General features: G+C 47.9%; 1 protein-coding gene across 1 annotated transcript in view; it reads left to right on the forward strand.

Annotated features, from left to right (window-relative positions):
• The first annotated feature begins 4,973 nt into the window (after positions 1-4,973).
• Positions 4,974-27,526, forward strand: part of CCM2L (CCM2 like scaffold protein) — a 38,039-nt gene continuing 15,486 nt past the window's right edge. The window contains exons 1-6 of the mRNA XM_054979229.1: positions 4,974-5,052; positions 13,535-13,702; positions 16,399-16,482; positions 20,433-20,616; positions 23,714-24,255; positions 26,594-26,729. Of these exons, the coding sequence (XP_054835204.1) occupies positions 5,044-5,052; positions 13,535-13,702; positions 16,399-16,482; positions 20,433-20,616; positions 23,714-24,255; positions 26,594-26,729 (1,123 nt within the window). The 5' untranslated portion in view covers positions 4,974-5,043. The remainder of the gene's footprint in view (positions 5,053-13,534; positions 13,703-16,398; positions 16,483-20,432; positions 20,617-23,713; positions 24,256-26,593; positions 26,730-27,526) is intronic.

Genomic DNA, 27,526 nt, shown 5'->3' on the forward strand with positions numbered 1-27,526 from the left:
TTGTGTTATTCTGTTGTCCTTGCTGTGTATTGGAGCGGCCTGCAGATGGACATACCCTCGAGCATCCGTTCCTGGGGAACTGGCCGAGGAGCCTGAGAAAAAGAATCCCCTCTATTACCCTTTTCTTTTTACTATCATAGAAGTTTAAACAGGGCTGAAATGAAACCAAACAGAGAATCAAATCTTGGAGATGGATCCTTCCCTGTCCTCCCATTCTTGAATGAAAGAGGCTGATGCCCAAGAAGGAGAGTAGATTCCTGATTCCTTCTGCACAACGCAAAAAAGACCCTCCCTGGTTCTCTGCTTCTTTCCCCTCCACTGCCCAGGTTAAACGCCGCTGTGGAACCCAGCCAGAAATGGAATTCAGGGTCAGACCGAAGGCAGAATTTTCAGTCTGAGTTCTTTAGGGGATTCCTCTCTCACACCAAGGCCCTGAGGTTCTCTCATAGGGAGAGAGTGGTGTGTGGAGTGAGTTTCCAAAAGTAAAACTGGAGCAGATGTGTGGCTGGAGGGGGCTTATTCTCTCACATGCTCCCGTCACATGAGGCATGTTGAGATCTCAGTGATGCCCAGTCTGAGTTGCCCAAGTGTTTCAAGCAATCTCGTGTGGATTTACTCCAGTCTAAGACCGTTGAAATGAATACGCTTAGACTGGAATAATTCTCATAGGAGTTTGAGGACTGTCTGTTGATGTGATGTTCTGGTGGGAGAGCATGTTGTCTGGAGTTGCCGAGCCCACGAAAAGAGAAAAGTCCTTCAGACAAAGCTGCTTAGAACTCAGAACCCGGGCTTGCTTGCTCTGGAAAATGCAGGGGCCCCAATGGCCGGGGTGCTAATATGTTGGAACCACATCGTCTCTCCAGCCCCTTCGCCCTGCAGCTTCCCCTCTTCTTCACTCCAGGAATCCATAATCCTTTCCACCACATACTGTACATATGTCAAACGCTCCTTCTTCTTACGGACTCCCAATTCAGCCTCCCGGGAGGAGAGGACGGGGCCAAGGGTCTGAACTGAAACTCTTTTGTATACCACAAACTTTTTGTATATTTTTAATTCTGCTGCAACATGATATTAAATTCATTTCAATAAAAACCTGTCTGGAGATGAGATCTTTTCCCCGCTGCCCACTTTCCATCACAGACGCTCTGCTTCCTTTCCCACTCTGTGCCATCCACATGTTCTAACTTCCTAAGCAGAAAGCTTGCTTCTTTGCAGAACATAAAATAAATAAGGAGATATATCCACTGTGACTGCTAACTAAATGACTAGCCTTATCACAGAATATAGCTACATTCAGAACAAAATTTATCCAAAAAAAATTTGTAGATCACGTTACATGCAATCAGTTCATAGGTATACAAACTGCTCCAAAATTGCCGATAGAAACGCTTGTTATACACAACTTCTCCTACATTACACCCAGCAGAGATAAACACAAAAACGTGTGGCTTCGTTCTCCACATGTAACTGGTGAAAAAAATTCTGACCCTTGAAATAAACACAAATTGTTAACAAAACACTAACTCTGGTTCAAAGGGAGTAAATAATGTCCGTCGAAATGGCTCCTTAAAGCGGGGCTGCTCCAAGATTACAAATGAACGATAGTTATAAAAAACTCTTACAAAGTACGTTCAGCGGCAATAGATGCACAAAATTTGGTGATCACTGCAGGGATTCATCACCATGTAATGTGGGGAGGGCCACTAACTTCGACGGCTTTAAGAGCTTTCCCTGGTGATTTACTATGCGGGCAGATATGGACTCCCCATATTCAGAAGCAGTATCACTGGTCACTGAGAGGCAATCCACAGCAGAAGCTCATGTTGTGTGTGTGACCTTCCGGGGGCACATGGCTAGCCGTAAAGGGACGGCAAAGTACAGTTCCACATCGTCTGATCCAGCTGGGCTCTCCGCATTGTCTGATGTCTTGGAGGTCATTTAAAAGGTCACAGTCTTTTATTCCCATTTAATGAAAAGATTGGATGCATGCATAGCAGACAGGTCACCTTGTGGCTACTATTAGTGATTCGCATTGCCCCCAGACTGGGTGTTGGTCTCCCTGCCCGCGTTCTTAATGCCTTGGCTGCTTGCCACTTCACGCAATAAGAAAGCCACTTTTAAAAACTGCAATTTTGACAAAGAGACATGGCCGATCTGTTGCTGGAGGGAGCTGGACTGAATTCCAACACTCCTCCACTTGTCAAGAGTTGATCACCTGGTTAGTAGGGTGGAACAGAGTGCCCTCCACCCTCCTGTGAAGCACTGGTATATTGCAGGAGAGAGATTACCCGGAGTAAATCTGAATATTCTTTTCACACACACTGGCAGCGAGGGCCACAGGGGAGGAATAATAGCTCAGTGCGCAGCGCACCTGCTGTGCATGAACAGCATCTTCCGGTTCAGTTCCTGGCATCTGCAGAAAAAGGATCATAGACATTAAGGCTGGGAAGGGGGAATGCCTGAGATCGGTGTCCAGGCAGAGTCACCAGCACTGGGTTGGAATGTTTCAGATGGACAGCGGTGTCGGTCTGTGGTAGAAGAGCAAGATTCGGGTCCAGCAGCACCTTAAAGACCAACTAGATTTCCAGGCTATGAGCTTTCAAGAGTTAAAGCTCCATTCATCTGACGAGGGCACACTTGATGCAGCTTTATATGATCACCCAGCAGAAAGCAGAGAAACCTCATTCGTATTGCTTTGCAGCATCCCAGAGTCTAAAAGGGCAGCCATGTACATCTGCAACAGGAAAAATAGCCAAGAGCCTTTGTGGATGTGGAAAGAGTAACACATTCCCAGAGCAGTCCTGAGGCACTCACTCCATTGAAGCAATGAGTTTAGAAGGGCACATTTTTTTTTAGGACCGCATGATATGGGCATAATACTGGCACATGTGTCCTTGCTCCTGAAACGCGCCCAGGGGTTCCAGGTTGCAGCTGAGCAATACTGCCAATGGGTAGAGTTGCCATCTTTGATGTGGGAAATCCCTGGAGATTTGGGGATGGATTCTGTGGGGGGCTGAGTTTGAGGAGGACAGGGAGCTCAGCAGGGATATGGCTCCATGGCATCTCCCCTACAGAGCTGCCATATTCTCCAGGGGAACTGATCTCTGTACTCCAGAGATCATTTGTGATTCCTGGAGAACTCCCAGACCCCACCTGGAGGATGGCAATCCCACCAGTGGCACTTTAAACATTTTACCACTCGGACACTGACGCTGCTCTAAAGAGCCAAATCCAGAAACAAACAAAAGAGGCAACCCAGGAAAACAGAACCAGAAAACCAAGAGCTAAGCAACAAGAGACAAATTACATGAGGAGGAGCACGAGAAGGGAGTGGCAATGTTAGCTGGGAAGCTTGTGCTTTAAAAGAGATCCTAAGGTTTTCTCAATTTCCCCTCTCTACAGAGCCAGGGAGATGCTGCTCAGAAGGTTTGCTAATTTCCTCTTTGCTACTTAGAAGGGGAGGTGAAACTGACAGAGCCTTGGGAGGCAAAGAGGAAATTAACAAACCCTGGCTCTGTAAAGACGGGAAGTTGACAAAGCCTTCTGATCTTTTTTAAAACTCAGCTTCCCAGCTAACATTGCGACTCCCTTCACGCGCTCCTCCTCGTGTAATTTGTCTCTTGTAGCTTGGCTCCAAGTGGTAAAATCACAACCTGGGTTTTAGGGAAGACAATAAAATCAGACTTGTATAGGTCTTGCTAAATATAAAGTGACATTGTGCATATATATAAATATGATTTGAAAGAGACTTAGGGCAGGGACCTGGGGGTCAGCCACCATGTCCCCCGGATGAGAAGATCCTCTATAAGAGAATATTCAGTCTTTATCCAGTTCTTTATCTGTCTGTCTGTCTGTCTGTCTGACTGTCTAGTCATTTATAGTCTGCCTTTCTCACTGAGACTCAAGGCGGATTACACCGTGTGAGATTAGTGCAGTCGGTATGAAAGACATTTCCATAAACAATGCCACAGGGTAAATAAATGCAAGTTTACAAGACATGGCATTAGTAAGGATCCAATACAGAGGTGAAGAAATGCTGAAACAGAATATAAGCAATTCTAGGACTGTCATGAGATAACATAAAGCACAAGTAGCAAATAGAAGCACGTATTTAAAGCAACAGAGAGTACATAAGGCAAAATTGTAGTGAGGTCTATGGTTCTCCTAACTCATTAGCGAAGCATCTGAGACCCCTTCCCTACAGTATAGCCCTCCTACCTGAGTAAAAAACCTTTTTGAATAGTTCAGTTTTGCATCATTTGCGGAAAGCTAGGTGAGCAGGGGCTCTCCTGTCAGAAAAAGCCCCTGTATGGGCAGCGGCTGGTTTTGCCCATGTGCAGGGTAGCACCTGTAGGAGACCCTGTTCAGATAAGCAAAGCTGCCTTAAAATTACTATTAAGGTTTTACTAGTACTATTAGAAAGAGCATGATCCCGGGCAAGCGGAGCAAAGGCCCCGTGCTTCTCCAGCCATGCCACCCACTGACTGCTTTTGCTTGGGCCGGCCCTGTGCCACCTGCTCCCATCAGCCGTTCAGACCCCTCTTGGGTCTGCGCTGTTGCCAGCCGGATCCCTTGCTGCAGGGACTTGGCTTGGACCGGGTTGGTGGCAGCAAGGTCCGGTTCTCACTCACTTGTGTCGGGGGATCAGGCCCTCTGCAATGAGAGGGATAAAACACAGGACCAAACGTGACCTTCTGGCAAGGGAGCCCTTCTCAGTACTTGCTAGCCCCAAACGAACCAAAGCAGCCCAGACTGGAGTCCCTTTGCTAGAAGTTCAGCAGGACCCCCCCCCCCCCAATTCATACACACTCCGCCCCCAGACAGGCCTTTCTGCTCCGCCTTGGCTTGGTAGCTCCATCTGCTTATCAGTCCCAGGATGGGCAGGAATTTGGCAGCTTGACATCAGGGCCAATGGCTGGTGGAGTTTCCGACACCGGATGAGAAAACAAAGGATGGATCGCGTAGAGGAAAAGCCGCCTTCCTGGAGACAGGAGCAGAATGGGGATGGGACATGGAATATGAAGCAAAGAAAGTGAAAAAGGTATGAAAAAGGTATGTACGGCAGGGGGAGAGCCGGGGTTTCTAACAGTCCGGGGGGGGGGGCTTTTCTGTGGGTGCATGCGGTGTCCCTATCTGTTCCTGCCCCCCTGCCCAAACCTAGGGAATGCTTCATGGGTGTAACGCTAAAAAGGCTGGTCCTCAGATCCCTCCATTGCAGTGTACAGGGGACGCTAACTGCTGCATGTTCCTTCTAAAAGTCAGGCAGAAGGAGAAGTGGGGCCCAGGAGGAAAAGGAGAGGCTAGCGGGCTTTTCCTACCACTTCCCACCACCACCACCCCAGCATAAAACTCAGCTGATCTCCATGTTGGTGTATGGAATTGGGGTTTCCGCTCAACTTCCAGTCCCAGTCCCCAAGCTAACGCTTCCCCACTCATTTAGCCCCTGATTAAAAGGCACGTGAGCATGCACAGAGTGCTTTCCCAGCACACTGAGTAATTGTTTGGAGTTTTCCTCTCTCTGGGATTCCATTTAGCCCCAGCACCCCTCACATTAGAAATGGACTCGGACTCGTAGGGTTGCCAGCTCCAGGGTGGAAAATTCCTGGAGATTTGGGGTGTGGAGCCTGGAGAGGGTGAGGTTTGGGGAGGAAACAGGTCTCAGCGGGAAATACTGCCTTCAAAGCAGCCATTTTCTCCAGGGAAACTGATCTCTGTGGCCTGGAGATTAGTTGAAATTCTGGGAGATCTCTAGCCACCACCTGGAGGCTGGTAACCGTAATCTCAGAGCCAGTTCTTCAAAAGGATGAGCATCCTTGCCTTAGAGGCCTGCCTCAGCCGTGGTGTAGCATCATGGAAAGAAGAAAGGGTAATTTTTGTTAGAATGAAGAAACACCCCAAACCATCCCTGGCTGGACTGTTGGGCAGATCCGGCAGCTCTCCCAGTCTGGAGTTGCTTCCCTATTTGGGTATTGCTGTGAGCCAGGTTCTCATTCTCTAATGATATAAGATGAAAATTTCAACATTTGATGTGAACATGGTCAATGAGGCTCCAATAGTAGAGAGTCCAGTAGCACCTTTAAGTCTAACCAACTTTACTGCAGCGTAAGCTTTTCATGCATCTGACAAAGAGAGCTGTGGTTCTCGAAAGCTTATGCTACAATAAAGTTGGTTAGTCTTAAAGGTGCTACTGGACTCTTTAATTTTTTGAAACTACAGACTAACAGGGCTAACTCCCCTGGATCGATGAGGCACCGGCGATTCTGCTAAGAGGCATGGATAAAACCAAACTGCAGATGTTCGAAGCTGATTGACCTGGTGCACACGTTTCCACACTGGGCTCTGTCCAGTTCAGGATCAGCTTGCAGAAGCACAGAAAGGTCTACTGGGTGAAGAATTCCACTTCCTGGGAATCTGGGTTTCTATTTTTAAGAGACGTTTTTAGTCCTTAAATGCTTCAAAGAGGACTGAAAGTATTGATACAAATCACAGCAGCGGTAAATAAGCGCAGCTGGGAACTGAGAAGGGTTTCTAGTCACTTCGTATGAACATACGTGAAGCTGCCTTACGCAGAATCAGACCGATTGTCCATCAAAGTCAATCTCCAGCAGAAGTCTTTCTCATCAGCAGCTACCAGGTCCTTTTGACTGGATATGCCAAGGATTCAACCGGGGACCTTCTGCATGCGAACTAGAGGTTCTTCCTCATGCCTTCCCCACTTTGGTCCCTTGTGTGACACTTGGGCCCTCCCCATACAGCCAAATCCTTCAAAACTTGCCATTTTGCTTAATGTGCATAATTTACACAGGCCAGAGAATTCAGCCATTATAGTCAGTGGATGTGCTGTCAAGTCATAGCGACTTATGGTGACCCCAGCAAAGGGCTGCCAAGGCAAGTGAGAAGCAGAGGTGGTTTGCCGGGGCCTTCCTCTGCAGAGTCTTCCTTGGTGGTCTCCCATACACGTATTTACCCCGCTTAGCTTCCGAGGATGAGATCGGGCTACCGATGCCACCTTCCCTCCCCATAAATAGTGGGTACATGGTCCCTTACTTATAGTGCTGGTGAAAAGTGACGTCAAGTCATAGCCAACTTATGACGATCACAGAATCACAGAGTTGGAAGGGGCCGTACAGACCTTTTAGTCCAAACCCCTGCCCAATACAGGAGGAGCCTAAAGCGTCCCTGACGAATATTCATCCAGCCTCTTCTTGAAAACTGCCAGTGAAGGGGAGCTCACCACCTCCCTAGGCAGCTGATTCCACCTTTGAACTACTCTGACCGAGAAAAATATCCAGCCGGTACCTTTCTGTATGTAATTTAAGCTGGTTGCTTCGGGTCCTACCCTCTGCTGCCAACTGGAACAGCTCCTTGCCCTCCTCCACATGACAGCCTGTCAAATATTTAAAGAGAGCAATCATGTCCCTCCTCAATCACCTCTTCTCCAACTAAACATTCCCAAGGCCCTCAGCCTTTCCTTGTAGGGTTCAGTCTCCAGACCCCTGATCATCCTCGTCGCTCTCCTCTGCACCCTCTCGATTTTAGCCACATCCTTTTCGAAGTGGAGCCTCCAGAACTGCACACAATACTCCAGGTGTGGCCTGACCAAGGCAGTATAGAGAGGGGCTATGACCTCCTGCGATTTCGATGCTATGGCCCCTTTGATACAACCCAGGATTGAATTAGCCTTTTTTGCCACCGCATCACACTGACTGCTCATATTCAGTTTACAGTCCACTCTTACCCCAAGATCCCTTTCACATATACTACTGCCCAGAAGTGTATCCCCCATCCAGTATTTGTGCTTCCCATTTTTGTGGCCCGAATGTAATACTGTGCATTTACCTATGTTGAATTGCACCTCATGGGGTTTTCAAGGCAAGAGACTAACTGAGGTGGTTTTGACATTGCCAGTCTCTGCTTAGTGGCTCTTCTTTGGAGGTCTCCCATCCAATTCCTAGTCGAGGCTGACCCTGCTTAGCTTCTGAGAGCTGACAAGATCAGGCTCGCCTGGGCTATCCAAGTCAGGCTCTTGCTTTCAGACCGACCTGAGATTCCCATTCCTGCAGGCTCCACCTGGATCTCAGGTGCTCCAAGGAGCAAGAAGGGTTCTCTTGGGATTTCAGAAGCTGAAAGAAAAGAACTCAAAGAGGAAGATGGAAGTGGGACCTTCCAAAGTCAAACAGCACCGCATCCGGCTTCCAGCTCTCCAATCTCCTGCCCAGTTGGAATGAATCCAGCAAGTTTATGGAGGGTAGGACGCGAGGGCATGGGACACAGCTACTGCCAGTCCCGAGATACAAAGTTACCCACTCACCAGGGCAACTGTAATATTCATAGGGTAGCATTGTACCACACAGCAAACAGGGACAGCCTGAGATGTTAAACTGGCCTAGAAATGAGCTAATTTCATAGAATCATAAGGTTGGAAGGGACCTCCAGGGTCATCTAGTCCAACCCCCTGTACAGTGCAGGAAATTCACAACTACTTCTCCCCACACACACGCACCCCAGTGACCCCTGCTCCATGCCCAGAAGATGGCAAAACACTATCAGGATCCCTAGCTGAACTGGCCTGGGGAAAATTGCTATCTGACCCCAAGGTGGCAATCGGCCTTACCCTGGGCATGTAAGAAGGGGCCACAAAAAGTAAGCACTGATGTAACCCCCTGAAGTGCTGGCCACTTGGCTGAGACCCGTGCCATGGCGAGGACAAGGGACATCGTCATGAGCTTGGCTTGGACCCGGCTGATGGCAGCACAGGAGGAGGAGATGACAGGAATGCCTGCAGTCATAATTGCCACTCACCACTGTGGGTGGTGCCGCCAAAACCCCTCTGGTGCCGCCAAAGCCTCCGGTCACTCTCAGTCCCCAGGGCAGCAGCTCACCACAAAACCCCTAGCAAAAGAGTTTCTGTCTTCCGGACTGAGAAAGAGGAGAGAGAGGAGAGAGATTGATTCAGCGTTACCTCTTCAAACTGAAAGCATTTCCTAAGCGGCCACACAGAGGTTGGACAATCACAAAGGACGCAGCCTTTTCCAGGTTGCTACCTGGCAGCGCCTTGAAAGAAATGCAGTCTGGATCAGAGGATTTCCCCATGTTATATCGGAGGGTTAGCCTTGACCTGGATAGACCAGGTGAGCGGCATCTTGTCAGATCTTGGTAGCTAAACAGGGTCGGCCTTGGTTAGTAGCTGGATGGGAGACCTCCAACGGGGTTGCAGAGGCAGGCAATGGCAAACCACCTCTGTTCGTCTCTTGCTATAAAAGTCTCATTAAAGGGGGCCATAAGTCAGCTATGACTTGATGGCACTCTCCACCAATATTTAGCCCTATCTGGGTAGCCCAGACCATCCCGAGCTCATCAGATCTCGGAAGCTAAACAGGGTCGGCCTTGGTTAGTGATTGGATGGGAGACATTCAATAATGGCCAGGGTTGCAGAGGCAGGCAATGGCAAATCACCTCTGTTGGTCTCTTGCCATGATAACCCTGCCAGGGGTCACCATAAGCCAACTATGACTTGAGGGCAGGATTTCATGGTTCATATTTATTTATTTTTTGTGAGGTTTGTTCCAGTAGCCTCAGAGTAGACGCTGCCCCTTTAACAAAGGGCTGCAGTCTTACAGCTCATCCCAGGACTGACTGGACTTTCTGACCTCGTGTGTTTCCAATGTTCCCTTCACCTGTGTTCCTTTGGTGTTACTCGCCTGGCATGGCTGACAAGACGTTTTGGGTTGCTTGACAGGGCTGGGCTCTGAGCCTCTCTGCTCCCTCCTCCCTGGCTCTCTATGAGCCAAGCTACAAGTGACGCCCGACACAGGTTGGACACTTGTCAGCTTCCCTCAAGTTTTGGCGGGAAATGTAGGCAGCTTGGCGGAATGTTGGACAAGTGACAGTTGAAAAGTCCGTTGGACAGCAGTCAGAGAGCCAAGCTGCAAGATCAGGACGCCTACATTTCCCATCAAAACTTGAGGGAAGCTGACAAGTGTCCAACCTGTGTCAGGTGTCACTTGTAGCTTGGCGCTGAACTTTTGTCCCTGCCGTCCCTTCTCTGAACCTTGCTGCTCACTGCTGCCTTGACTCTGCAGCACAGCCTCCTTAACCTTCCCAGCTCTCTATCTCCACCTTCCACCTCTCCGTTCTCCAACGCCCACCCCCTCTTTCCTGCGCGTCTTCCTTTTGAAGCTGTTGCCCACTGCCTCCGCCCCGCCTCTCTGGTGTGGCATCTCATGCAGATGCCTCACAATTATTTATTCATGTCATTTATAGTCCCTCTTTCTCACTGAGACTCAAGGCGGATTACATAGTATAAGATTAGTACGATCAGTATCAAGTACATTTCAATGTAGTATCAAGGACATTTCCATAAACAATGCCATAGGGTAAATAGATACAAGTTTAAAAGACATAGCATTAGCAAGAATCCAGTACAAAGTAGGAGAAAATACTGAAACATCTAGGATTGACATTAGGCAACATAAAGCAAACATAAAGCCCAGGTAGTACACAAGAGGACATATCCAAAGCAACAGATAATAAGCAAGGCAACGTAGTGGTGAAGTCTATGGTCCCCAACCCATCAGCGAAGCATCCGAGACCCCCTCCCTACAATACAGCCCTCCCATTTGAGTAAAAAGCCTTTTTGAATAATTCGGTTTTGTGTCGTTTGAGGGTTGAATCCTGCTGGTGCTGAGAAGCTGATCCGGTAGATCCTGAGGCTCAGCTCTTGTGAGCCCCGGGCTCAGCTTGAGCACTGCCATGCCCTTCAAGAGCATGGATGTGCTCGCTACTCGAGGTTTGGCTTTGGGCAGCCAAGCCCCCCCCCTCTGCCAGATGGGCCCTTATGGCCCTTCCCCACCCTGTAACTGATCCGGCACCATCCCAAGCCTCTTGGGACAGACTCCCCCGCAAGCTGCCTCCGGCAGGCCCAGCTGTCAGCCCGGGCTTGTCGCCAAACAGCCATCAGCCCGTCCTGAGATCAGCATGTTCAATTGGCTTGGCTTTCTGTCACCCACAGGCCAGCCCAAGAGATGCTAGTGCCCGAGGCAGAAAATCCACACGGCAGCCTGCTCTGCTACTGATTAACAAGGGGCAGAATCGGCCGGAAAAGTTTCCTCTGCCCCAATGAAATGAAAAGGAGCCGGGCAAGAGCATACAACCAGAGGGCTTGCATGGGAAAACTGGGCAAAAGGTTGCCCCCATGATCAGCTCCGGGGGTAGGCTTGCCATCTCCAGGGAGGGGCTGGAGTTCTCCTGGCACTGAAACTGATCTCCAGGCCATAGAGATCAGTTCCCCTGCAGAAAATGGCTGCTGTGGAAAGTGGACTCTATGGCATTTTGCACCACTTGGGTCTCTCCCCAAATCCTGCCCTCTTCACGTTCCACCCCCAAAGTCTCCAGGAATTTTCCAAGCAGGAGCTGGCAACTCTACTGGGAGGCCAGCTCTTCTCCCTGAAGAGCCACTTCACCTTGCTTCCCTGGGTTCTGCTCGAGGTTGTGGAAGAAAAAGAAAGAGGAGGACAATAGAGACATCACTCTGTGTTTGAAGAAGGAGAGCGTGTAGAGTTCGCTCATTTAAGTGACTGTCGTTCTATGTTAGAAGGAAAAGCGTCCAGGGAGCTTGCCTTAACAAGAGAACAAGGCAGTGATGAATCCCATCACAGTAATGAGGGATGTCTCTGGTCTTGGTGTTAATTGGCACAACCAGATTCTTTTCGCCCGGCAGCATTTTGTCCTTCCTTCCCTGACTGGTGGGCTACACAGCGGCTCACAAGCACCTTTTGTCAAGCTGATTGCCTCCTAATAGTCCAGGATGCTCGGCCGATGCATCCCCTCGGGAGAGACAGATGGACTCTGGAGAGAGGGGAGGGAGTCCCTCTTTTCTGCTGTGGGAACGTGATCCGAGGAGCACAGAGGGCAGAGAAATGGCCGAAAGACACCTGCAAGTGCTGAAAGTCTTTTGCCAGGGCAAGCAGGCAAATGTGGGGCTGGTTGCACATTTCTGAGCGATAAAGAGCGGAAGGACCACCAATCGAGGGGGAAGAGGAAAAAAGTACACAATAAATATAGCAAAACAGAAAACTATTTATATATCCATTAAAGTGCAAAAGTGATAAAGTGCTGATATATAGTACATTTGCAGTGTGCCGATGCTGACACGTAAGAGAGTTCATGTGTCTGCGAGGATAAATGCAGGATTTTTCTGGCACGACCCCAATGAAGTTTCCTTTGAAACAAGTTGAAATTAATCGGTTCCTCGTTGGGTCCTTGGGACATAGTCCCCGCAGGGCTTCTCCACCTAAAGAGATGGAAAGGCAAATGATATATTAGAAATCATTATCACAATTGGGTCTTTACTTACCTGTGACTTTGGGCTCATCAGTACTTGTTCACCTGCAAAAAAAAAAGGATTATGAAAACAACCGGACTTTTGGCCCATCTATTGACTTTTCGGATTGTGATTTGGACTTTGACGATGTTATAACAATTGTATTTATTATTTATTATTGTATATTTATATTTACTATATACCAGCACTTTATCACTTTTGCACTTTAATAGATATATAAATATTTTTCTATTTTTCTATATTTATTGTGTCCTTTTCCCCTCTTCCCCTTGATTGGTGGTCCTTCTTCCACGCTTTGTCTTTTGGCTTTATCTGAGGGGTGCCTCTCTTTGTTGTTTGCATTTCTGAGCGATAACAGCTGGTTTGGGCATCCCTCTGCCTCTGGGGCCCAGGTGATCTCTTAGGTACACCTAAAGGGCCTGACGACAGACACCCAAGGGGTCCATGCTCTCTCATCCTAAGGAAACAACACCTGGTAGTACCACTCCTAAAGCTTCTCGTGTTTAGAAGTAAGGAAGAGCTGGGAGCAGATTCTTATACATATGTTTTCCTAGCTGTTGTTTTGACTTGTCTTCATTCATGGTAACTGAATAATATCCGATAATAATATTAAAGTTTGATTTGTTTCTTTGTACAAGATTCCCATGACAACTTTTATGCTGGTTTTAACTAGTACTCTGTGAAGGCCTGTGTCTTCCACCCCTATAAGATACAACAAGGCATCTCCAAAGGGCCCTGGAAATTCCAGCCAGTGTTCCGTTTTCTCACTTTTTTTGCTTGGAGAGAAAAGCAGGGGAAATGTCCAGATGGACTCTGGGGAAATCTCACAAGGACTGGGTGAGGGTCAGAGGGAGCCCGTTTCAGGGCCCTGACTCACTCCCCCTTCCTTCCCATTGCGAGCAGGAGCAGAAATACATACTGCAAAATGACAATTCCATGCAAATGTGCTTATCTTAGGTCGCAGCATTTTTTTTACTTTCTTGACACAAGAAATTTGGCTTTGGGGCAGAGTGTCTGTGCAGCCATCTGCCTGCAGAAGCGACTCTACAGAACCATTTGGGGCCTCCGGGCATCTGTTGCTATTTCAACTAGCCCTCATCTATTTACCACCACCACCTTTCTCTGTTGCTGTATGAATGGAGACTCTGTCATCTGACCCGTCTCCCTCTCCTGTTTCTTTCCCATTTTCAGGGGTTTGTGTCTCCCATCAAGCGGCTGGTTTTCCCAAAGGCGGCTCGGAGGCAGGCCATCAAGAACACCGTCTGCCGGCGCCCGTTGCATTCCGTCCCGTTGTATCCCCCAGACTATCTCATTGATCCCCATATCCTCCTACACGACTATGTGGAAAAGGAAGTGAAGGTGAGCTGGGCAAAGGGCTGCAGGTGGATGATTCTGGGACCCGGCATGGAACAGCAAGAGACTGGGTGGGGAAGCCAAACTCACCTTTGCCATGAACCCAGCAGGTAGCCGTAGGCAACAACAACAATAACTGTGCTTATATACCACTCTTCTAGACAGATTAGTGCCCCGCTCAGAACGGTGAATAAAGTCAGTGTTGTTATCATCCTCACAATACAGCTGGGGAGCTGGGCTGAGGGGAGTGGCTGACCCAAGGCCACCTGCTGAGTTTATGACAGTCGTGGGATTCGAACCAGCAGAGTGATGATTCACAGCCCAAACACTTAACCACTGTGCCACAGCAGCTCTGCAATGCTTCTGGCCTTCCTTGCTGAGCCGTTTTGCAGATTCTGTTTACCTGAAGTGTTTTAAATGCTCCAGAAGTACTGTATAAACGCTAAACCGTTATTGTTATTAAGCCTAAAGGTTTGTTTATTTTATTTACTTCATTTAAAGGCCAGCTTTCTCACTGAGACGCAAAGCAGTTTACAAAATGCAGAAAAGAATTCATTCAAGCAGCTCAAGACGCCCAGTGATAAGGCAGTAGAGCTCAGATGACAGAAATTAAGGAATGCTGCAAATGGAAAACTGTGTAGGGTCTCTCTATAGAAGTCATCTTACACGAGTAGGATCAAGAGAAAGATCTTACATTTGTTCTCCTATTGTGGATACACGTGCACCGCTAGGGAAACAGAGTATACTTGAATATAAGACCACACAGAAAGTAATTCACTTGAGCATCCCCGTGTGAGATGTCTTGTGTAGAAAGACTCTGAGGAAAGACATACATAAGCAGGGAGTGCTTCACAAAGATAGAAGACACTGCCACAGAAACCCGGTGATGTGGACAACAGACATTGCAATAGACTATCATACTATTCCCTTATAGAATAACAACAACAACAACAACAACAACATTCTATTTATATACTGCCCTTCAGGACAACTTAATACCCACTCAGAGTGGTTTACAAAGTGTGTTGTTATTATCCCCACAACAAACACCCTGTGAGGTGGGTGGGGCTGAGAGAGCTCTGAGAGAGCTGTGACTGAGCCAAGGTCACCCAGCTGGCTTCAAGCGGAGGAGTGGGGAATCAAACCCGGTTCTCCAGATTAGAGTTCCACGCTCTTAACCTCTACACCAAACTGGCTCTCGCCCTCCTAGACCATTCAATTATTCTGGAATTCTGATTCCCTCTTGAACAATTCTGTTTTGGGCCTGCTGTGGGATAATACACACGTGGGAGTTTTCCTGACCTTCTCAGGTAGGCCATTCCACAAGGTGAGAGTCATAGCAGAAAATGTATACAGTCAGTTGCCGATCTTAACTCTTTGCAAGGTCACACCTTTAGCCCATAAACAGGGCCGGCACACCCATTGAGGAGGGTCCGGCCCCTGCCTCGAGAGCTGAGGTGCTGAAGGGGGCGCTGGAGGGGCGCCGGGGGCAGGGGCACGCGTCACGGAGCTGGCATGCCTGGCCCGCAGCTGCTGCAGCCGACCACCCCCGCCGCCACCGCCACCGCCAACACACAACCCCAGCTGGGCGCAGCAGCCACGGGCCAGGTGCGGCAGGTGTCCGGGGCGGCGTGCAGAACCTCCCCAGCTTCCCCGCACTGTCCCAGCCACATGCCAGCCAATGGGGCCGACTTGCTGCATGATGATGTCACACACAGTGACATCATCACGCAGTCCAGGGGGCAGGCACGCACGCATGTAGGAGCAGCTGCGGGTGCCAGAAACTCTGGCGCCCCTCCTGCCCATAAAGGGAGAGAAAGCCTGGCAGGTATGTGAGACCAAACCCAGTGACAGATTTGAAAGGGATAACCAGAACCATGAATTGAACCTGGTAACTGATCGGTAACCAATGGAATGAATGCCAGTTGGGTGTGATATAAGTAGGGAAGTCCAAGCTGAGTGTGGCCTCTGGGGCTTGGCTCAGCTCAGCTTGCTTCTGGCCAGTAATAGCCATAAATGAATTGTTTTATTTGTAAGGTTCTTCTGTATCTGCAAATTACAGCTATTTTAAGATCTGGCAGCACTGCAGAAATTCTCAGCAGTTCCCTTGTAAAATACTCTTCCCAGAACACTTTCGAGATGAATAGCGGTGAGCTTAATTATGAGAATTAAATTGGCTTAAAACCGGCGAACGCAAAGCACTTTGCATTTGATATGTAGACTTCCCCTAAATGCATAACTTTAAGTTTGCCTTAATACAGACAACATGCTTTTTGGCCTGTTTGAATGATTGACAGGGTTACAACTAGAGAATCTGGGTGACGGTTTAATAATAATAATAACATTAGATTTAAATACCGCCCTTCAAGACAACTTAACACCCACTTAGAGCAGTTTACAAAGTATGTTATTATTATCCCCACAACAGTCACCCTGTGAGGTGGGTGGGGCTGAGAGAGCTCTGAGAGAGCTGTGACTGACCTAAGGTCACCCAGCTGGCTTCAAACGGAGGAGTAGGGTATGAAACCTGGCTCTCCAGATTAAAGTCCTGCTGCTCTTAACTACCACAATCAAACTGGCTTTCTATTCTGGAAGAATAAAGTTCTTTTTTTTTTTAAAGGCAAAATAAAATTTCCGCACACATCTCTTCTATCTTAATCTTGTCTCATTGATGACTCATGCGGCTTTCTCTTTCTCTCTAGTTTTTAGGCCACCTGACCTGGGTGACAACTTCCTTAAACCCCTCCAGCCGTGATGAGCTGCTGCAGCTGCTGGATACTGCGAGGGTAATCAAACGGTGCACTTCAGCATGGCTTGGGGCTGTTCAGTTAAGCGTCATACGCTCAGAACAAACTGTGCCAGAAAGAGGGTTGAACACAGTGCTAAGGGGTATAAATGGGTGCAAAGTTTTTTTTAAAATAGAGCTGCTTATGTGTGAAAGAAAGAAAGAAAGAAAGAAAGAAAGAAAGAAAGAAAGAAAGAAAGAAAGAAAGAAAGAAAGAAATTCCTTTAACCAGCTTGGATGTTTATTATCTAGCTCTCTGATGGGGGCAAGCAGGGATGAGAGCCAGTTTGGTGCAGTGGTTAAGAGCGGCAGGACTCTAATCTGGAGAACCAGGTTTGATTCCCCACTCCTCCACTTGAAGCCAGCTGGGTGACCTTGGGTCAGTCACAGCTCCCTCAGAGCTCTCTCAGCCCCACCCACTTCACAGGGTATTTTGTTGTGAGGATAATAATGACATACTTTGTAAACCGCTCTAAGTGGGTGTTAAGTCATCCTGAAGGGAGGCATATAAATCAAATGTTGTTGTTATGATCCGGGCTTTTTTTCTGGGAAAAGAGGTGGGGGAACTCAGTGGGTTGCCCTAGGAGAAAATGGTCACATGGCTGGTGGCCCTGCCTCCTGATCTCCAGACAGAGGGGAGTTGAGATTGCCCTCCGTGCCTGGACGGCGTGGAGGGCAATCTCAACTCCCCGCTGTCTGGAGACCAGGGGGCGGGGCCACCAGCCATGTGACCATTTTCAAGAGGTTCCAGAACTCCGTTCCACCGCGTTCCCGCTGAAAAAAAGCCCTGGTTATGATTATTATTAATAGAGATGAATGGCTTATTAGCCAGAGAGTAATAGCTGTTCCTGCAAGTTTCAGGTGGGAAGCCATGTTGTTCTATAATAGAAGAGCAAGATTCAGGTCCAACAGTACCTTAAAGACCAACTAGATTTCCAGGGCATGAGATTTTGGAAATCTGAGCTCTGACAAAGGGAGCTCTGACTCTAGAAAGCTCTTGCCCTGGAGATGTGTGGTGGTGGTGAGTACCCTCAAGTCATAGCTGACTCATGGTGACCCCTGGTGGGGTTTTCATAGCAAGAGACCAACAGAGGTGGTTTGCCGTTGCCTGCCTCTGCAGCCCTGGCCTTCCTTGGAGGCCTCCCATCCAATTACTAAGTAAAGCCCACCCTGCTTAGCTTTTTTAAAATATATTTTTTATTTCAAAGCGTTAATATACATTACAGAAGATAAATAAAGATTTTAAATGTTTAAACGTTTACAACAAGTGTTTGATTGTTTAACAAGCTATATATATCATACTATAATTTGGTAATTAGGTAATTATTTGGCATTGTGGATGGGAGGACAAGTCAAATGTTCTATTTTTAGTGAATTAACCTAGTTCCCAAGCAAAAGAGTTGATGGAAAAGCTGATTTTATTGGGAGTGTATCGCAGTTTGAAAGAAAATCGAGGAATGGGAACCATTTTTCAATAAAATTCGTTGTTTGGGGGGTAAATTTCCGCTGCCTGAAGTCTGTTCGTTATTTTCTCCATAATGAATTGATCCCATGTTTTGGTGTGCCATCTAGTCAGATTTGGGGAATTTTGAGATTTCCGCTATCGCTGTTTTCACTGCCACAAAAAGCGTTTGAATTAATTCTTGCCTGATCGGAGGGAGAACATAAGATTGCTGTTGATTTAGAAAAAGGATTTCCAGTTCATTGGGATATCATAGCCAGTTATTTGTTTGCTGTGGTCAAGAACGATTTCCCAAAATTCTTTGATATATTTACATGTCTACCAGGTGCGTGCCTAGGTAACCCTGCTTAGCTTTTGAGATTTGATAGGATCAGGCTCGCCTGGGCTATCCAGGTCAGGGCACCCTGGAAATTTAGTTGGTCTTTAAGGTGCTGCTGGGTCCGAATCCTGGGCTTTACGTGAGAGAAAATGAAGGTGATGGATCCTCCAGATCACCTAACTCTGGCCAGCAGGGTCAGGCCCCGAAGTTTCTGTTCCCAGATCCCTTCTCTGCTGTGCTCCCTACCGGCATCGTAAGCAACGGTCTGGTGCTTGCTTGCCTCCTGGGATCAGGGCCTCAGAGAAGTAAAACAGAGTAACACATCACGTTGAAGACCTTGTTTTGCGCCTCTTCAAATGTTGTCAGTAGATAGTATCACATATTTAAGGCCATGGCAGGTTGACATCAGAAATGAATGTTGTGATTTGGTGAGGAGGCTAGATTCATTAAAAGCCGTGAATGATACAGAAATAGACTAAGTCACTGTCCTCGGGGTTCAAAGTGACAGGTCAGAAGGGCACAATCTTTTTTGTCCACTAACACTGGAGGGCCCACATGGGTGGTCCTCTGCCTCCTAGAGCCCAGGGGGAATTTGCCCACTCCCTCTACTCTGGCCCCCTCAGCTCTTCCAGCTGAAGGGCACTAATGTCAGGCTATGGGTGACAGGATATGGCAGACAAATCCCTGGACCATTGCAGCAAGACGCAGCTTCTTGGTTCAATGGTTTTTATTCAGAAATCAGATCATTTCCATATATATGTCCATAGGACTACTCAGAAGCAAGGTAAGCATCTAAGCAGCAAGAATAAAATTGATAGGAATGACATCATGTGAGAGAGACTTCTCTTTTAACGTTCTGCTCTTTCCCACCCACCCCTCCCAATCATAAACAAGGTTTTGGCGCTCTGCTTGTATGAGAACGTTTCACATATTTGTACTATCAAGTTGGGTCACTAGGAAGCAAGACATAGCAAAGTCTGAGAGGGAGTAGCATACAAGGTCAGAAACACTGGAAGCTGTTACAGTCCATCAGATAAACACCCATGGAAGCCTGTGAAAGAAGTAGTTATGACACTGGTAAAATGACATTGAGTTACAGCAGGATACATTGGTTCATCACAAAAGGATCATTAACTTTGGCATGGATGGAGCTCAGACATGACAACTAGTTTGATCAAAGAAAACTGGAGGTGATGATAATACCTGAGCTCATCTACTGCTTTTCAAGACGGATTAGTGCCCACTCAGAGTGATAAACAAAGTCAATGTTGTTATTATCCCCACAATGCAGCTGGGGAACTGGGCAGAGAGGAGGGGCTAACCCAAGGCCACCTGCTGAGCTCATGGCAGGAGTGGGAGTCGAACCAGCAGGGTGCTGATTTGCAACCTAACCACTTAACCCCTATGCTGAAGCAGCTGTTCTAGATGAATTAGTGCCCCACTCAGAGCGGTGAACAAAGTCACTGTTATTATTATCCCAACAATACAGCTGGGAGCTGGGCTGAGAGGAGTGGCTGGCCCAAGGCAACCTGCTGAGCTCATGGCAGTAGTGGGAGTTGAACCAGCGGAGTGCTGAATCACAACCCAACCACTTAACCACGAGGCCAAGGATTGGGCTCTAGGCTGCAGCTTTCCTACTTTCCCCTGCAGTGTGTGGCTTGACTCACTTGCTGGAGATGCCTGGATCTTTCTGTGTCTTTCTGCAATAACCCCACTGTGCCTTTTGTACTGGGAAGGGTCACCCAGGGTGGAGGGGAAAATACTGGAGATCTGGGGGTGGAGTCTGGGGTTTGGGGAGGGACGGGCCATCAGCAGGCTATAATACCGTAAATCCTGCCCCTCCCCCTCCAAAGCAGCCATTTCCTCCAGGGGGAACTGATCTCTGTTGTCTGGAGACTGGTCATAATTCTGGGAGATCCCCAGGCCTCACCTGTATTGTAAATTGTATTGTTATATTTTTCCTAGTTTGCACACTCATTAGCACATTGCACTTAGCACTTTGGAAAACTTAAGATATAAAAAATTGTTATAACTGTTTGTTCTATTCCTCTGGAGTATTTTGTAGTTGTTGGCCCACCTGGAGGTTGGCAACCCTAGTTCCATACCAGGTCTCTTTCCCAGGGCTTGAAATCGGCTCCAGCCCAACTCCTTTTCTCCGCCTGTCCTGCAGCAACTGAAGGAGCTTCCGCTGAAGACGACCCCAGAGCAGGACAGCATCCTGAGCCTCTCGGCACGCTGCTTACTCCTCACCTGGCGGGATAACGAGGAGCTCATCTTGAGAATCCCCACCCACGAAATCGCTGCCGCCTCCTACCTGCGGGACGATGCGCTGCACCTCTTGGTGCTCAAAACAGGTAGGGGCGGACGCGAGAGTTGCCAGCTCCAGCTTGGGAAATGCCTGGAGATTTGGGGAGGGGGCAGCCTGGAGAGGGCGGAGTTTAAGGAGAGGAGGAGCACAGCAGTGATGTGGTGCCGTTGAAGTTCACCCTTCAAAGCTGCCATTTCCTCCTGGTCATAGATCCAGAGGAGTTAGCCGTGTTAGTCTGTAGTAGCAAAATAGTAAAGAGTCCAGTAGCACCATTAAGACTAACCAACTTTATTGTAACATAAGCTTTCGAGAATCACAGCTCTCTTCGTCAGATGCATCGTCAGATGCATCTGACGAAGAGAGCTGTGATTCTTGAAAGCTTATTCTACAATAAAGTTGCATCTGATGAAGAGAGCTGTGATTCTCGAAAGCTTATGCTACAATAAAGTTGCATCTGATGAAGAGAGCTGTGATTCTCAAAAGCTTATGCTACAATAAAGTTGCATCTGATGAAGAGAGCTGTGATTCTCGAAAGCTTATGCTACAATAAAGTTGCATCTGATGAAGAGAGCTGTGATTCTCAAAAGCTTATGCTACAATAAAGTTGGTTAGTCTTAATGGTGCTACTGGACTATTTACTAATTTCCTCCTGGGGAACTCATCTCTGTTGGCTGGAGATCAGTTGTCATTCCAGGAGAACTCCAGTTCCCACCTGGAGGATGGGAACCAAAGGGACCCACAGGAAAAAAAATGCGAACACTGCATATTTCAGGATATCCTCATTCTGTTTGGCTGTCTCTTTCTCTTTCTCTGGCTGCTCCTTCTTCCTCTTCCCATCAAAAGCACACCCTCCCCTTTCCTCATGTCACTTGCTCTAGGTTACAAGCTAGGATAATCAGACTGCTTTCTCCAGAATGTGAAGGGAGGGATTGACCGCCCAGAAACCTCCTCTTGCAGTTTAGAAGGGGAACGTTTCTGTAATAGACTTCTATTCTTGTATTGTGGCTGGTGAAAGGACCTTCGGCTAATTAGCCAATTTATAAGTGAAAGTGAATGAAAGTGAGTGGGCCCTATTTCTAAAAAGTATGCTGCAACAAGTCAAAAGAGAACTGAATACGCAAGGGTCCGAGGCTTGGATTGTAGCTTTGTCAAGTAGTCATCCCGTGAGTAAAGAAGTTGGCTTGCATTGGTACAGTTTCAAGTGGGTAGTAGCTGTGTTGATCTGTAGCAGAAGAGCAAGATTGGAGTCCAGTAGCACCTTAAAAACCAACTAGATTTCCAGGGTATGAGTTTTCATGAGTCACAGCTCAGTTCTTCAGATACAGCTAGAACGTGAGTCCATCTGTCCTTATATCTTACAGAGTGGAGTGATTTCAGATGCCGAATGACAATAGCCGGTAAATAACAAAAGCCAGTGACTGACAATAGCAGATGTGATTGGATAGGGTGGGGTATGCGGAGGGGTGGTTGGTGTGGAGAAATCAGCATTGGTCATGAGACAGGAAGCCTAGGTCTCAATTCAATCCAGGTGGATGCATTGTCTTGAGCTTCGTTATCAGTTGCAATTCAGCAGCCTCTCTTTCTAATCACCTCCAAGAGAACTGCTACTTTTAGGTCAGCAACTGAATATCCTGGAAGGTTAAAATGTTCCGCCACTGGCTTTTTGAATGTTGTGGTTTCTGATGTCAGATGTATGTCCAATGTAATTCTTTGTCGAAGACGGACTGGCCAGTTTGTCCAGTGTAACGGGTGGAAGGACGTTGCTGTCATATGATGGCATAAATCACATTGGAGGATGAGCAGGAGTAAGAACCTGAGATGGGTATGGCTGATGTTGCTGGGTCCACTGAGGGTGTTGCTCGGATCTATATGGCAGCAAAGTTGGCATCTTGGTTTGTAGCAGGCCTTGGTACCAGAGTACCAAGTTACTGGTACTTGGTACCAGTAACATGTTACTGTTAAGGGAGAGTGATCCCTTTGCCCCACCAGCCCCAACCCGCCCCCCTCCTGCACAGTTGCTTTTAGCTCTCTAAAAAACCCTCGAGGCCCTCACGCCTTGCAAAGGAGCATCCCAGGGCAATGCAACAAGCCCCTTGTTTTGCTATTGGCCAAGTCTGCACGGGTCAGTTTCAGCGGTTCAGTTCCCATATTGCAGCAGGTTTTTTTGTGACTGTCTCCACCAGATTTGCAGCCATGAATAGTCACTCCAGCCACTGTGCAGCTTTTCCCCAGACTTTCCTGGGAGCGCTTATACCCCGGCTTTGCAGTAGGCTGTTTCCCCGTGCACACTCTTTAGTCCATTTTTGGTGTTCCACTCTCTTCCCCTCCTCCCACCCCCTGCTGGCCCACTGCATTGTGATTGGCTCCTCTCATCTATCCAGCCATTCCCCCTCCTTTCCATTCTTCCCCACTCCCGTCTTTCCTCTTTTTTAATTTTTTTTTTAAGCCCAGTGCAGGATCAACGAATTGCTGGTTTGAAAGCAGGCTGGGGGAAGTTCCCTTTTTATTCTTTTTGTTTTGGCACAGGTGGGAATATTGTATAAGGAGAAATCAGCATCGGTAATGAGACAGGAAGCCTAGGTCAGTTTGGTACAGTGGTTAAGAGCATGGGACTCTAATCTGAAGAGCCAGGTTTGATTCCCCACTCCTCGACTTGAAGCCAGCTGGGTGACCTTGGGTCAGTCACAGCTTCTAGCTCTCTCAGCCCCACCCACCTCACAGGGTGATTGTTGTTGTGGGGATAATAATGACATACTTTGTAAACCGCTCTGAGTGGGTGTTAAGTCATCCTGAAGGGCGATATATGAATCGAACATTGTTGTTGTTGTTGTCGTTAAGGGGCTAAATATCTGGGTATCAAAAATATTTTAACATCGACTTTTAGAGAGGTGCAAATGGCCACATACAAGCCGATTCCATTCCTTTGGGCTTGACTTCAGGGAAAGAGAGGAGTTATGTCCCTGGTGCAGAAGGGGCGATTGTAGCCAGTGAAAGGGAAGGAGGGGTTCTACAATGCAGACATCATAAGCAGTATTATTCGAGCAGTTCCTTCCCACTCCTGATTGGGATGGACAGACTTTCAAACACGTCGTCTTCTGGCTAGTAGAGATTCGCGAACACTGGTCTTCCCCCCACATTTCCAGGCTTAGGTGTGGACCCAGTTCCTGCAGCCGCAGGGGGTAGCCTGGACCCTTATCCCGGAAGTATGTTGGATAAGAAGTTCCCCGGAGGACCCTCTGAAAAGAGAGTGATGGAGCCCAGGCAGCTAGGGGCAACCACGGAGCGGCGACACACCATCTGCAGCTTGGACTGGAAAATGGCTCGGAGTGGGCAGGAGGGGAGGCCCAGTGGGGGAGGCAGCCTGGAGAGAAAGCAGGGTGGGGGGAGCTGGGAGAAGAGGCAGGGGCACGGAGGCAGGCCCTTTGGGAGCTGGGAGCGCCGGCAGACCTACAGCGGGAGCTGGGAACGCCGCCCTGCAGGCAAACCTGGGGGCAGCTGGGAGTGCAGGCAGGCAAGCAAGCCTGGGGGCAGCTGGGAGCACCGGCAGGCCTTCAGCGGGAGCTGGGAACGAGGCAAGACCTGCGGCAGCTGGGAGCGCAGGAACACGGGGAGCAACCCCCTGGACCCGAAGGAGCCGAGCCCGGAGGCCTACTGCAACCTCATCATCCTGGCCGTGACTAACAGGGTAAGTGGCAGCCCCCACCTCAAAGACAGGAGTGTCCCGAGCAGAAATCCCATTCCAGGTGCTGCTTTTGACCCCCCCCCCCCCCCCGGCCAAAGCCCTAAATGGGTCCAGTTCAAAATACCCAAAGTGCCACCTACTCCCTTATCAACTTCGGCTTGAATATCGTAATGTGCTCTTCACGGCACTGCCCTTGAAGACAATCTGGAAACTTCAGTTGGTGCTTGATGGCGCTGCTCCTCTACTGCAGCTGGGTTGGTTCTGTCACACCCCTTTTGCAATATCCTCAGTAGCTGCCTCTTGGTTTCTGGATTTATTTCAAGGTGTGGGTTGTGATCTTTATAAAGTGTTGCATCCTGATCCTTAATTGGTGAAAGCTTTGATCCTCCCAACGATTCCTGTTTTCTGTGCCTTGACCGGAGTGATCCCTGTTGTAACCAGATCACAGGCTGTCTGGGCAAATGTCATGTCTGTCTGTCTACATACATGCCATGATTGTGTTGCTGACATTATGCTAGAGCCATGCTACTGTATTAATGTGTGATAATTAATATGCACTCTCTCTCTCTCTCCCTCTCCCTGCATAACTGTAGTGCAGATGTTACTGGGGACTTAAGCAAGGGCCTCTCCCTTATCTTATCGAAATATGTGAGTCTCAGCTAGCTGTAACCTTGAAGTGTCTAAATGCCAGTTTCAGCTACTCTCCCCAGATGCTGGGAATAAGTTGTTGTCTATCTGATTCATAGTCATAACTAAGTTGATTCTCACAGAACTTGTGTAAGCTGCATGCCAAAACTCTAACTGTTGTCTGAAGCGCGGGAAAATGAAGTATAACAGAGATTGCTTGATTTGAATTGCCACTTCTGTCAAACTCCGTGATGGAGTGCAGACCTGAGCTGTATGGATTCTAATAAAGCTACTTCTTGTGGAACCAACAGGTGTTCACTGCAGATGGGCTTGAGGAATCCCCCTGCCAGGGACTGACAGCAATAGCCCCACTCCTCTAGAATGGCTTGCTAGGGAAGTCAGCATGACAGCTTAAGGAGCTTAAATCGTTCTTCTGGTAGCTGCTGTAGCATAGTGGTTTAGTGGTTGGACTGCAAATCAGCGCTCTGCTAGTTTGACTCCCTCTTCTGCCATGAACTCTGCAGGTGGCCTTGGGTCAGCCACTCCTCTCAGCCCTGCTCCCCATCTATATTGTCAGGATAATAATAACACTGACTTTGTTCACCATTCCAAGGCCTTTTTTTGCATGGGCAATGATAAATAAATCGTATGTTGGCCCCAGAAACCTGATTAAAGGATTCTATAGTTGGGCTGTTAGCAGAGTCTACTGTTTGCAGTGAAAGCGTGGTTATAGGTGGTGTGAGCTGGTTTGGCAGGCTGGTGTGTGTGCAGGACAGAAAATAACAAAGCATAGACTTGTTTATATTTAGAAAGGACATAAGTGCTCTTTATTGTAGGAACTCCATACTCTGATAGGAAAGGAGGAGAGACAGATCCTATCTACCTATCTAATCGGAGGATGGCCATGGATGGCAGGGCAAGTCCTGCATCCATGGTTGCAAGATGGAGAGAAAGGGAGAAGGAGATGGTGGCTGGAAGAAAGTTAGGAAGAAAAGAGTGAAGAGGAGGAAGTCCTGGGAATAGCAAAATACATATCAAAGGATAGTCAGAGCAGTAAACAGTAAACAGGATGTCCTCTTGATCTCTCTATCTTTCTAACTCTTTGGTTTGTCCCCCTCTGAAACTTGAGGAAAGGGACAGCGCTCTGTGCTCCTCTTCTAACAGGCAATTTTGGCCATGTTGGCTCCGTACCTCTTCAAGTTTTCTTTTGAATGCCGGACGTTGAATTCCCCCTTCAGGTTTCAATGTGGTGTTTCAAGGGTTCTCTTCTGAGTTTTCTGTCTGCACTTTTTCTGTGCAGGGAGAAAATTTGGACACGGACCCTTGAAACGCCGCATTGAAATCTGAAGGGGGAGTTCAGCGTCTGGAATTCAGAAGAAAACATGAAGAAGTATGGGGCCAAAAGCGGCAAAAATCGCCCATTCAAAAAAGGCCAGTGTGGGGCACTAATCTGTCAGGAAGGGGGGTATATAAGTAAGCCGTTATTATTGTCATTTCTACTTGCTTATGGGATGTTAAAGGTTTGGGTTGGTAGTGCCCAAATTTGTTTATCTTGTATCATATGAATTGCCTTGAGTCCCATTGCAGGGTCCTCAGCCGAGGCCAGGTGAAAACTTCTTGCAGCCAAGGTGTGGACCCCCCAAGCTATTCACCCACGGCTGTGTTAAAGCAATTCCCAGTGGGATTTGACTGTTCTTTTCTCCCTGGGATGCAGGACGCAGCTGAGGAATCCTGCGCCCTCATCTGCCAGGTTTTCCAAATAATCTATGGGGACCAGACCATTGAGTGTGTGGACCGGGCCGGCTATCACTACACATCCACCCCAAAGCGTCCGTGGCTGTCCAGCCGCAGTGAGTACATAAGAATCTGTGAAGCTTATATGAACCTACGGCCCAGGGTCCCCCCATTTTTTGAATGTTGTGGGTACCTTTGGAATTCTGACACATTGGTGGGTGCAACTACAAAATGGCTGCCACAGGAGGTGGCGTCAACCAGAAAATGGCTGCTGCAGGAGATGAAGCCAACCAAAAATGGCTGCCACGGGGGGTGGAGCCAACCAAAAATGGCTGCCACAGGGGGTGGAGCCACACACAAGAAGCCCAAGTGCAGGGGACAAGACGAGAAATTTTTAAAAATACATTGCAAATCTTCTCTCTGAAGCTGTTTAAATTTGATATCTGGAATGATATCCAAGTTCCCCAAAAGACAAGAAATTATTTCCAAATTATTCCAAATTATTCCAAATTATTTCCAAATTATTAACACCGGGTCGTTTGGCGATTGCTGCCTCTTGGTCAGATCCATCTGCACCTTCCTTGGACAGATGGCACGAGAAACTTTGGGAGACTTTTGTTTTGGAGACAATTGTGCACAGTCCCTTTTTCTGTAGCTCGCATCATAGTGCGCAATGAAACAATTATGAAGAAATCTGAAATCCCATCTTTGATTATTTGGAACTCAGAGGGATCCTAGCACAGAGAAAAAACTATAGACTGTGGTTTTCTCTTTGACTGTCCTTATATCTGAAGCTAGTATGTTCTTTTACACTCTCTGTGGGTCTAATTGTGTTTATATTTGTGTACTTTTTGACGTGAATAAAAAATTTAAAAATACATTGCAAAAAAGGAGTGAGAGTGAGCTGCTGTAG

This window comes from Eublepharis macularius, chromosome 5 (genome assembly GCF_028583425.1).
Source record: "Eublepharis macularius isolate TG4126 chromosome 5, MPM_Emac_v1.0, whole genome shotgun sequence".
Taxonomy (NCBI): domain Eukaryota; kingdom Metazoa; phylum Chordata; class Lepidosauria; order Squamata; family Eublepharidae; genus Eublepharis; species Eublepharis macularius.